This window comes from Cygnus olor, chromosome 2, assembly GCF_009769625.2.
Source record: "Cygnus olor isolate bCygOlo1 chromosome 2, bCygOlo1.pri.v2, whole genome shotgun sequence".
Taxonomy (NCBI): domain Eukaryota; kingdom Metazoa; phylum Chordata; class Aves; order Anseriformes; family Anatidae; genus Cygnus; species Cygnus olor.
The window spans coordinates 66752450-66764638 of NC_049170.1; the positions used below are offsets into that span (position 1 = coordinate 66752450).

Sequence of the window (12189 nt, forward strand, 5' to 3'; positions counted from 1 at the left end):
TTGCTTGAAAAAAAAATCTTTGCAATTCTTTTATATGCAGAGGGTTTTTTTGTTTGTTTTTTACCTGTATTAGACCTGGCACAATCTCTGGTAAAAGCTGAGTAAGAGTTTCTTTAGATACTCTCTCAATGACTTTCGTCTGCATTTTGATTGCAGCCAGATTAATGGGGTAATCTGCAGTTTGGATAATTGGACAAAGAACTTTGATGCACTGATCAGGGCTAATGGAAGTAGCCAGCATGGAAGCAGCTTCTTCAGCAGATCTCACCACCTATTGAAAGGACAAAAGACATGGAAAAACGATGTACAATAGAATTGCTGTGGTCTGTTATCTGTCAGTACTGGTCTTGAACATAAACTTCTCTTAACCACAGTTCCACTATATTGTAAAAATATGTACATTACAAGACTTGGAAAATGTGTCCAATATTCCAGCTGTTGGACATATTATCGAAAAAACAAGACTCTTTCCAATACCGTATGACTAATCTATATGCTCTGCAAGATGTCTATTGGTGTTTTCCAAACATGCCTGACAATAACTGTTGAATCAAATCTGAAATCTCTCTATTCTGCAATACTATGCAGAATACAAATGCAATATTATGCAACTACATATTGAAATTTCCCCACTCTGTGAACCTATAATTTCCTGTGTTGTCATTCATTATTACTTGTTTGGCCTTTGATCACTGACAAGTCCCATATAAAGAAGTCCTTGCATGGGGAGCATGGGGGCATAGGGAAGGCAAGGAGGAGATGTATTCATCTAATAACAAATCTGTATTCTCCTAACATCAGTGACACTGATGTAAACTGTTTAATGTTTGGGTGGCTACTGTATTTGTTTCTTGTATCTATGTGCTGCTGTGTATGCTCACATCACAAGAATTTCTGAGCAAGATTACAGTTATCCTCCTACTTCTGAATCCCCTCTCTATTCTCAGCCACAGGCAACTCTTCTCGTTGATATCTTACAGTCCTTTCTCTCCTGAAAAAAAAATATTCAAAGCCATGCTCTTGAACGGTGCAGAGCTGTCTGGCAATGGAAAAGGCTGATGATTTCCTTGCCCCGTTCAGTCCCATCTCTCAACCATGTATGTTAATGAAATCCAAAACATTGCATCAGAACTCCAGGATACCTGGCTTAAGATGTCATACAATGAAAAACCACCTTCAGTTATTCTTTGATGAGCTGTGATCATTGGTTATGGCTCTGTGTCCTCTTGGGCAGCACCCAAAGCAATCGCTATCAGGGCTGACATTAATCATTTCAGAACTTTTAAAACCACAGTTCATTTTTCTTTTGCGTACCTGTGTTAACTAGTAAGAGCTGAATGCTTGATTATTACACAAATTACTTCCTCAGTAAGATCTAACTGATTTGTCAAACACTTTCTGGACATACACACAGCTGTTTCATTTTGTAATATTTTGTTATAACCTCAAACAAACGGAGTAACTGATTACTAACCTCCTTATGGGGGTCCTTATGAGCTTCTAATGTCTTCATTATTGTGAGCTCTGCATAATTCTTAAACCTTGCTGGCTGGTTTCTTAGAATTTCTCTTAGAACTTTCAATGCCAAAGCTCTAATTGCATACTAAAGATTAAATATTAAAATAAATTAGTTATGCTCCTTTAAATAGATATATGTTTTAATATTTGTTCAACAGTAAAGCCTTCGATAATATATCAGATTTTCTATGCGTATATGTAATACAAATACTGTATTAATAAATTCAGCTAAAAAATTTTCAGTTATTCATTCTTCTCTTTCTCATTCTACAATTAATTCAGGTTGTATATCACAAATATGCTGCCAACCGGAGTTATCTGTGCTACCCAAGAGCTGCTAAGTTGCATACAATTTTACCCTTCACAAGTGCTGATAAAACTTTTAGCATCACACAAATGCATTATTTTTGAAAACACATTGACAAGTAATTATTTATTTATTTAAATCAGAACAGATATTAGTGTCATTCTGAACCTCAGCAATTTAAAAACATGGCACTTACAGGGAACAATTACATAGAACTCAAACGTTTTCACGATAAGCATTATTTATTTATAGAAATATATAGTGATTTGTGCCCTTCCCTTACAACTTTCAAAGACACTGAAAGTAAACCATGTGCTTTGTTAACATTCTGAGCAGAAATAATCTAAATTTACCTCTTTGTCTCCAAGTGTTTCAAGCAGCAAAAGCAGTATTGTTTTGAAGTGCTCATCCCAAACACCAAAAGACTCTTCTTGAGTTAACTTCATGAGCTCATAGAGGGCAGTCTTTCTTTCCTCAACTCTCTCATTATGGTTTGATAACTCTTTTAGTAACTCTGCGACCAGATCAGAATGATCCATGGGAGGCTCTACCAAAAAAAGAATACACAAACACAATTTCCAGATTGTTGCAAATAAATATTACTGCAAATAAATATTAGTGCTTGATGCACAACTGTAAGATATCTTCTAGGGTAGCTAGCTGGCTTTCTAGCATACTTTTATATTTTCCACCCAACTTAGCCAAAATTACAATTTCAGTATTTCATTTTCAGTGCAGACAACATTCCTAAACAAGCTTACAATCACAATAAAACAATGATACCACAAAAAAAAAAAAAAAAAAACATCTGTACAGTTTACTGCAATAGTTTTTACTCTTGCAATACAAAAAGTGGTAGTTCCCTCTACCCTTTTAAATCTGATGTATACACAAAGGGCCAGCTTTCCCATGTAACACTTCCGTCCAAGAAGATAAACTTGCATATTCTCCTTTAGTATTATCTTACTGAACCGCTTAGGCTTTTGTAAGCCATGGTTCCACAGCAATAGCTAGACTTTTAATGCAAACAGAAAAAAACTGCTCAAGAGTGGAGCCATTAGCCCCACAGAGATTCCAGGGAATGACTGCTATCTCAGTAACAGTCACTATGAGACAGCTCTGGATTTCAGCTTTGATTAACAGAGAGGATTCCATGATGATGGAGAAAAAGCACCAGTAACAACTCATATTTGGAAACACCGGACTGCAAACATGGAGATCTGCAAACAGCCAAAAAAAAAAACAAACAAGCCCTTGTATGTGGAATTAATGACAATTAAATATTGAACTGTTCCCTTTACTCCATTATCAAGACCAATTTAGAAAGAAAATCATATAGCTTCTACCTTTGCACCGAGACTTTGGGGTGAATTAACAGAAACAAACTTTTTTTTCCTGCGAAAAGTCTGAGAGCATTGACATACATTTTTCTTTCAAAGAGTAAACAATATTAATAAAATGCAAGCGTTCCTGCAACTACATCTATCCTAAAATTATTTCACTTCATTAATAGATGAAATACATTTTCCCTAACAAATTTATTAGGTCATATGCAGAGAAACCACAGCCCTCTAACATCTTATATTGCTGTATTCAATATTGTAACTTATAAATGATGTACAAAGAAATAAAAAGTAAAAGCTGAATATCACACATCAAGGATCAAAAAATAAAAACAACAAAAAACACTGTTTTTGTACCCAACATTTCTTTTTGCATTGTTTTGCATGAATAATCAACTCACCAACACCTGAAAGCAGAAACCTTTTTTCTGCAACCATTTCCACTGCCTCTATATTAATGCATGATTTGCAAATTCTCTAAATGGATCATTATTGTTTGTCCAAAGGACAAGCTGGAATTTCATTCTGCAGGTGCATTATGTGAGTAATTATTTAGTACAGATGAGCAGAACGGACAATCCATTTTATGGAAGCAAGGGCATTACTTTTATTACTAGGACTATAATGCTTGTTCTACCAAACTGTCCATGGTAAATCCTATTTTGGGGAATGTATATCAAAATATAATTAGCAAAGCAACCTATATATGCTTGAATAAAGCTATTTCCATTGTGGAAATACCAGAATGAAAGAAGTGGCAACTTTAACGTATCAGGGGAAGGGGCAAAGAGAGAAGGTACCAGCCATATCCATGCAGGAATAAGGGGAAGCTCTATTAGCTGAGGAAATTAGCTTAGTCGGTCGAGGGAAGTGATTGTCCCGCTCTACTCTGCGCTGGTCCAGCCTCACCTCAAGTACTGTGTGCAGTTCTGGGCACCACAGTACAAAAAGGACGTTAAACTGTTGGGAGAGTGTCCAAAGGAGGGCTATGAAGATGGTGAAGGGACTAGAGGGGAAGATGTATGAGGAGCGGCTGAGGTCACTGGGCCTGTTCAGCCCGGAGAAGAGGAGGCTGAGGGGAGACCTCATCGCAGTCTACAACTTCCTCGCGAGGGGGAGTGGAGAGGCAGGTGACCTATTCTCCGTAAACACCAGTGATAAGACCCGCGGGAACAGTGGTAAGCTGAGGCAGGGGAGGTTTAGGCTAGATATCAGGAAGAGGTTCTTCACCGAGAGGGTGGTTGCACACTGGAATAGGCTCCCCAGTGAAGTAGTCGCTGCACCAAGCCTGTCTGAATTTAAGAAGAGATTGGACTGTGCACTTAGTCACATGTTCTAAACTTTTGGGCAGACCGGTGCGGTGCCAGGAGTTGGACTTGATGATCCTTATGGGTCCCTTCCAACTCGGGATAGTCTATGATTCTATGAAATAGATTTCCTTAAATAAATAAATAAATAAATAAATAGCACAAAACCGTGTGTGTGGGTGTGTGCACCTTGACAGCCTGAATTTCCCATTCCTGGATATGATTTAGCACCCAGTGTTTCATTCCTAAATATTCTTCAGATAAGAAAAGAGAAATACATTAAGTCATATTGAAGTCTACTCACAATTTTTTTTCTGAAAAGAAAAAACATAAATGAGGAGGAGGAGGTTCATTTGAATAAATTAAAATGTGCCTTAAATATGTATGTATTAATATTATGCATATAAATATTTGTTAAAGAACACCTCTTCTCAAACCAATCAAATAATAACCTTTTGACAGGCTATACAGTATTGGGGGTAAGAAGGAAATTAAGGTATGTTCTGAATTAAGTAAAGATTTTCCTGCTGCCTGAAACATGGCCGAAAAAAGTCAACAAGGTGGGTACAAACCTTGGATGAAACACCTGCAAAATGACTGGATTATAAATGGCTTTCTATTTATCTAGAAGGAAACAAACGATGGTATCAGTTAAAAAGGCAGAGGCTTGGAAAACATGATCTATGGAAGCACACTGAAAAAAAAATGAGAGTGACATGCTTTGGAGGGGGACACTGGGTTTCAAACAGGAGCTGCTGAATGCTTTTAAGGAGTCTAGAAAGTGTCTTAGAAAACCACATTCCCCTATACTTATAATAAAGGGCACCTCCCCTGGAAATAGTGCTACTGCTTTGAAGATTTAGACTGTTCCTATGAAAACCTTTTACTACAGAAGTGGTAAAATACTCAAATGCACATTTGGGGGTACACTGTGGCATCTCCTCTAAAGGAGTTTTTTAACTGCTAGATGAACAGTCTGCAGAGTACATGTTTGTGCCTCAGTGCAGCTGACTGCACCAAACGAGCAGCCAAGATCTCCCCATCCAGCCCTTTATATCCATGTCTTCTCCCAGTAACAGATGAGAATATACATCGGAGTCCAATAAAAACAGGAACTGTGTGTCAAACACAGTGAAGTTGCTGAAAAGTATAAACTAGTGTTCAACAAGCACTTCGGGTTTATGGGAAAAGCATGCAATTCTTAAGTGAGAAACTGCATGCACGAACATTTTGCCGTATGTATAAATGTATCTTTTTTTTTTCCCATGCCAACTTTTTCAAAATCATCTCGGATGCAATTCTAAAAGTAATGACAATACACATGGTGCTACTAAAAAAACTAAGAGTGCATTCCTGCATACAGGAATAAGTGCAAGTACTTTTTTTTTTTTTTTTTTAAATTATTCATTAAAGAGCAGTCCTTACTAAATACTTTGCACTACTAACTCCAGCAAGGACAAACCACTACTGGATGGGGATGCTTCAGTCCATCCACTCATAAATTTTTAAGAAAAACAGACCCTGCTGGTAGAGTGCAGATTGCTTAAGTACATGGAATTTAAAAAAAAATAAATAAAAAAAGGAAAAAAACTTACCATCTTCTGTTAATTTAGCACATATTCTTATGAAAGGATACTGCATAAGCTTCAAAGCTTCAGATGGAACTACACTGTAAGGTTCTCTGACAGTGTGACAGTAATTACCTGAACTAGCAATGGCACTTGAGAGCGCAAACACCACAGACCATACACACAGTGAGAAGATGGTCCCAGGAACTTTTCTAAATATTTAAAAATCCAAGCTATCTTGGACATAAGGAAGAAAAATTCAAGATTTTCCAACAGAGACTAGCAGTTAGCAGCAAATAAAAACCAATGTAAAGTATAAGAATAATTTGAGAAATTTCAGATTTTACAGGAAAATGAGATGAGAACATCAGAATGTGATTCATAAAGAAATCTTAACAAAACCTATATATATTTATATGTATTTTTTTTTATATCATCAAACTTTTTTTGGTATGTCTTCATGAAAAAGCTCATGAAGAAAAGATTTCTCTCTTCTGCACAACTGCTATTACACAGAAATAGCTCCAAAAGACAAGTCAATAAAGAAAATGAATAAAATAATTGTTGAATAAATAATAATTTGACAACACATTGCTAGAACATAGTGCATTTGACTGCGTGAAAGGTATTTCCCAGAAAGTCCCATATGTTCAAAAGCTTTTATCATTTAACGTAATGTCAAGAAATACATTGTCAGAAGCTATAGAGACCTATCCCATGTAACAACAGGATCACTGTAATGCACAGTTTTGCTCAAAAATATTTCATGTGAGGATGACAAAGGTATTTAATTATTTATATTTACATGACATGATCTGTAAAAATTTGCTTTCTCTTAAATCTTTTTTAGAATTTAGTAACTAACCATGCGCCTCTTCTCTAAGCAGAAGAGAAAGCAAAGAGGAATACACCTTAGATTTTTTTTTTTAATGTAATGCAAACTTGAAGCCAACTCACAGGATAGCTGAATAAAACACAATGCCAGAACATAGTTTTGTTTTTCAGCAGTTTAACACATCATTGCTGAATGTCAGAGGGAAAACAGAAGGGGGGAGAAGGAATACTTATTTGTACTTCACTATTAAGAACTTTAATTAAAAACTGCGTTTATTCTATAAATGAATATGAAATATCAAGACGTGAATGAAAACCGCATCACGAAAACCATCTGCTATGTTTCCACAGTATCATTATAATCATTACTCAAACCTCCCCCAACATTTAGCTATAAAAAGCTCCCAAAAATATACTGAGAAATATTAAAAGGAAGATTTAGAAGCCTACAAAACAACAACCCAAGTTCTTACATTTACATGGGCTAAATGAACCACCTTCCAAGTAAAAGGCTTTTTTTTTTTTTTTTTTAAAAGAATACCTACTCAATAGAAAATACCAACGTCATGTTTCAAATACAAATATTTTACTAACAAAATACTTAATTTTTCACCTAATTCCCAAACTGGTTTGATCCAGTTTTATTCCCTTGCTGTAAAGCTTTTTAAATCTCAACCACAGAGAAATCTGCTAAGTAAATTTATATTGACAATCCTGCAACAGAACATGCTGCCAGAAGTATACCATATAGTTCAGTAATTATCTCATTTTCACCTCCTAATCTCTACAAATATCAACCAATCCAAAAATGTCACTCAGAAGGATTACTAACAAACTAATTTGACGTTTTATTTACAAAACCTCTCAAAGTGGCACTGGTAATACATATGCTGTTAATGATAAATTCATAAAGTGAACTAAAAGATGAAAAAGATGAAAAATCTCACCATTTTCATTCTAGCACAGAATGCAATCTGAAGCTTACCATCAGGAAATTGCTCTGCATCATCATCAAACATGGCTTCCTTCAAAGCAGATTTATTAAATGAACTGATACTATCAGAATAATTATATGGGTTATAATCTCTTGAACGTGGTGAAGAGTGAGGAGGCATTGTGTTGAGTAATGATGTTTTGTTATCAAGAGCTGTTCGGCCTGTATCACTCACACCACTTCCTGCTCGTAGGTCTACTATTCCTGAAGCACTGCAGATCTGCAGGAAAAGAAATAGCATACAAGCATATACAAGACACACTTACACTTTTCAATTAACTACTTCACTATTTCACCTACGTAGCAAGAACTTACAAATATCAAAAAGTTTCCTAAACATTCCTAAATAGACATTAAGCTGGGCTTCAGATAAAAGGTCTTAGCTAGAGTTCCCTAAATTTACTTTCCTCAAAAAAGTACAAAAAAGTCTTTTGGAGCATGTACACTTTGAAGTTCATGATTAGAAGCAGCTGTCAGCACTTTATCTCTGTAGTTTGATGCCAAGTAATTAAAATCATATTTAAGTACATACACTTTGGGCACGTTCAACAAACGTGAAAGCTGAAGCTCCACAAAAACAGAAGTTTAGAACAGGACATATACAGCACTAAAAAAACTGCAGGTTTTGTATGGAATTAAATAAAAACTTTGGAAAAAATATATTAGGGTACAGATCTCTCAAAAACTAAACTCCAGTTGTTTTATGAGATAAAGTATTTCTAAATTGTTAACATTTTAAATAAACAAATAGCTAATGCCACTTAAAATTAGCATTTACATTTCCAAAAGGTGCTTTAAGACTACGAACTTTTTTTTTTTTTTTTAAAGCTCTTACACTCTAAAGTTAGGAGGGATGTCCCATTTCAGAAGTCACAATACAAAAAACTACTTAAAAAGGTGTTTTCTTTGTAATAAATCAGGTATTGGGCTTGGCTTGCCAATACCAAGATGCACGGAGTTTAAATACTCACTGAATCAACATCATCTTTTTTTGAATCTCGTTTTACAGGCTCATTCATATCTTCTTGACTACGGAAACTGAAATTCTGAATGGCTTCAGTGACTCCACGAAGAGAGCTGTAAATATCTTCAGAATTCATATTTTCCGTATCATAGTCGAATGCACTGTGGGCCATGGAGAAGGACATACAGAGTAAGGTGGATTTACTTTCTGATCCCATACTTCTAAATAACATTAACATGGAACTATAGACACTCAGGAAATATTAATAAGATTAAGCACTGGGAATGGCTAGACAAGGAAAGGGCGACATCACGCAGCAGCATCTGCCTCAAGAAACGCACTTCTGCTCCATTTTTCTCCTGTAAGTACAAAAGGAACTTTTACACCATTCTGTCTTTATGAGAAAAGTTCCATAGTAACGGGGAGTGATTAATGTATCAGTTGATTGCCAAAAGCAAAGTTACAAAATCCACTTTACTAAAAGCATTGGTGACAATGCAATTTACTACTTTTTTTCATTTCCCCATCTGGCTTGATGACCTGAGTTATTCTAACATTTTCTAGACATTAAACATAACCCTTTCTTCTGTTAATATGCCATTTGTACTCTGAGGTGTACAGCCCTTTCCCACCTTAGGCCATCCCTGGCTCTTGTCAGACACTTCAGGGAGGTGGAGTACTTCACTGTACTGTCATTCTGTGGAGGAAGGGGGATTATTTTTCAACATCTGTGACTGTGCAAAACGCACTACACTTGTTCACAGCTGGGGTTACAATTTTGGAGAACATGTAGTGAAGCCTTAGATGCAGAACTGCAGCAACAATGGCCAACATTACCTTGGTGACAAAGTGTTCTGCGATGTATTGGTTGGGGAAGTGAGAGGACTTGACCAGCATGCTGGGGAGCGTGGAGTAGGTCTTGTTAAAGGACTTCCCACTGATCCCTGGAAGAGGAGAGGTGACAAGAGCTACTCCAGTAGGACTCAGGACTTCAGCTTCCCCTTTGCCTTATCATTGTATTTATTTTCTAGTGACCAGAAACATTTAAAGAGCTTCTACTTAATTTCTTGGATTGTCTAACTAATGACAATAACTTCAACCAAATTTTTTCAACCACTTTAAAATAACTAAAGTAAGAGACAAACTACTCTTAAAAAGTACATTTAAACTTAGTAAGTCATTTTATTTGGAAGCAACATACACTGAGAAAGTATCGATCTTTGGAGGAAAAGAAAATGCATTCCATAAAGAGTGCTATCTCCTACTAAGGCTTCTACAAAAGATTTGTGTTGCCTCTACCAATCTTGCTCTCACACATAACTACTGAAATGGGCTTATATTCAAAGCAGCTGTAACTTCAGAAGGAATAATGCAAGAGGTATAGATACCTGACCACTGTTGCCTGTATTCCGGAGATGATTATGGAGAAGCTTTGTGGCTCCATCCTGAAATGTTTTTGGTAAAGCACCCAATAGCATTGTAAACTCTGGAGTATTGAGTTCAAAAAGGGAAATCAGCACTGACTGTGCAGCCTAGAACAAAATACAGATTGAAGCCATTTAATTGAGTTTCTGCAGTAATTTTATCAGTAAGAGATACTACAATGAGGGATAATCCCAAAAGGTGATATAAGTATCAAACAAACTTGATTAAAGATGCTAGCAGATGTAAACAAACAATTCCTATTTGCTGGTAAAAAAGCTTAAAGTTCAGATATTCCAGGCACATACCAATGAGCTTACACTTTGCACCATCATCCTAACAAGCAGTCTTTCTGAAACATGATCATCCTCAACCCTCCTTACTAAATGAAGGCCTGAAAGAAGCAGCAAAATTGCTAATAAAAAAATTGCTGCTAAAAATTGCTTCTAAAGGGTTTAGCAAGTTGAACACATTAACAACAACAAAAAAAACACACCTGAACACACCAAAACAGCAACAAACTTGGCAATTCCTTCTGAATTCTGCAAGTGGTAATTCAGGTGATAACTGATAGACTAACTTTCAAACATCAGGAGGAATTACTTAGTTGCCTACATATTCTAAAGATGAAAACTCTTAAGTATCGGAGTTTCTAGTCTACTGGATTCCACAACCCACATTTTAGTATTTTATCTTTAATGGCATCCTCATCCTAGAGTATGCTTTTATATATACATACATATAATGAACATATCTGAACAAAGCAAGACAGCACGTTACAGAACATTGGGCTTCCTGTTGGGTTCCCTCTGCTAAAGGAATGTTGACTGCATGACTGACTTTGATGAAAATGCACTGGATGGGCTAACAAACCTGCCAGCATTGCAACTAAGCTATCACAGGCAGTGAAAGGCTAGAAATTAAGTTCTCCAGAACTTTTTAATAGTTTCTGTGTAGTATGAAACTCTGATTAACCAACTATATCTAGTTGGATTAAGATTAGTTAAGATTAACCAACTATATCTAGTTTCCATAAAAATGACTCACCATCAAGGTCTGCCACACACTGGAGAGAACCAGTGCCTTATACTAGTCAGAATGACAGACAGCTTGTTTAAGCACCATAATACTTCAAGCAAGTAGCTTAGAAAATTCTTTTAGACATTTATTTCCCTCCTTTTGCCTCCAGAGCAATGAACTGTAGCACTTTTTAATTAAAAGTGGAAAGCCAAGGTATGAGTACACATACCAGCACACACACCAGCACACACCTTAGTATTAAATTTAATGATGAAAATACTAACATGTTAGATTGCCATAAACTGTCTTTGCGCAGCTGTGATTAGCTGTTTTCTTGAACTTTTATTCCCTCCTCCCTCAATAGTCTTCCTTTCAAGTGAACACCTCAAATACCCTCTACAACCCGTCTTCCTTCAGTGTTCCTCTTTAACTTATTACAGTCTGTCTTTTGTTTTTATATTTATCAAATTGTGTTAAAACAAATCCTGCAGCTGAACAAAGGTTTGGAAATTACCACTTCCTTTTTTTCCCACATCTCCACTCCAAAACACTGTGTCTACTTAAGCTGCCAATAAAATAACAAAACAGGCAGTCCAGGGTCATATCAGGAAAGAAACTGACACCGCATGGTCTGCCCAGAATGAAGCTCAACCTGAAGTATCAAAATGGAAATAGACTCAGAGAAGGGTTTCACTAAACAATTAGTGAAAAAAGCTTGTTAAGAGTATTTGAATTTTTCCCCTTTTCATCATAAGTTCACTCTCATGAGATTTTTCAAATCCAGTCACAGATCACATTTTTAGAAGTATGCAATAAGGATTGGAAATTTGTTTTTTATTGATCTTAGAATCTTCTTAGAGTTCTTCTATTTCTCCTCAGAAGAATTTTAATCTTATAAGAAACTAAAGTGGA

At 36.1% G+C, this 12189-nt stretch overlaps 1 protein-coding gene across 50 annotated transcripts in view; it reads right to left on the bottom strand.

Moving 5' to 3' along the window:
* CLASP2 (cytoplasmic linker associated protein 2) overlaps nucleotides 1-12189 on the bottom strand; it is a 142270-nt gene that overhangs the window by 4428 nt on the left and 125653 nt on the right. For all 50 annotated transcript variants that reach the window (XM_040546832.1, XM_040546827.1, XM_040546821.1 and 47 more), the window contains 7 exons: nucleotides 10224-10367; nucleotides 9673-9779; nucleotides 8843-8996; nucleotides 7863-8091; nucleotides 2179-2372; nucleotides 1475-1603; nucleotides 65-271 (listed from right to left, as the gene is read on the bottom strand). In XM_040546832.1, the coding sequence (XP_040402766.1) occupies nucleotides 65-271; nucleotides 1475-1603; nucleotides 2179-2372; nucleotides 7863-8091; nucleotides 8843-8996; nucleotides 9673-9779; nucleotides 10224-10367 (1164 nt within the window). The remainder of the gene's footprint in view (nucleotides 1-64; nucleotides 272-1474; nucleotides 1604-2178; nucleotides 2373-7862; nucleotides 8092-8842; nucleotides 8997-9672; nucleotides 9780-10223; nucleotides 10368-12189) is intronic.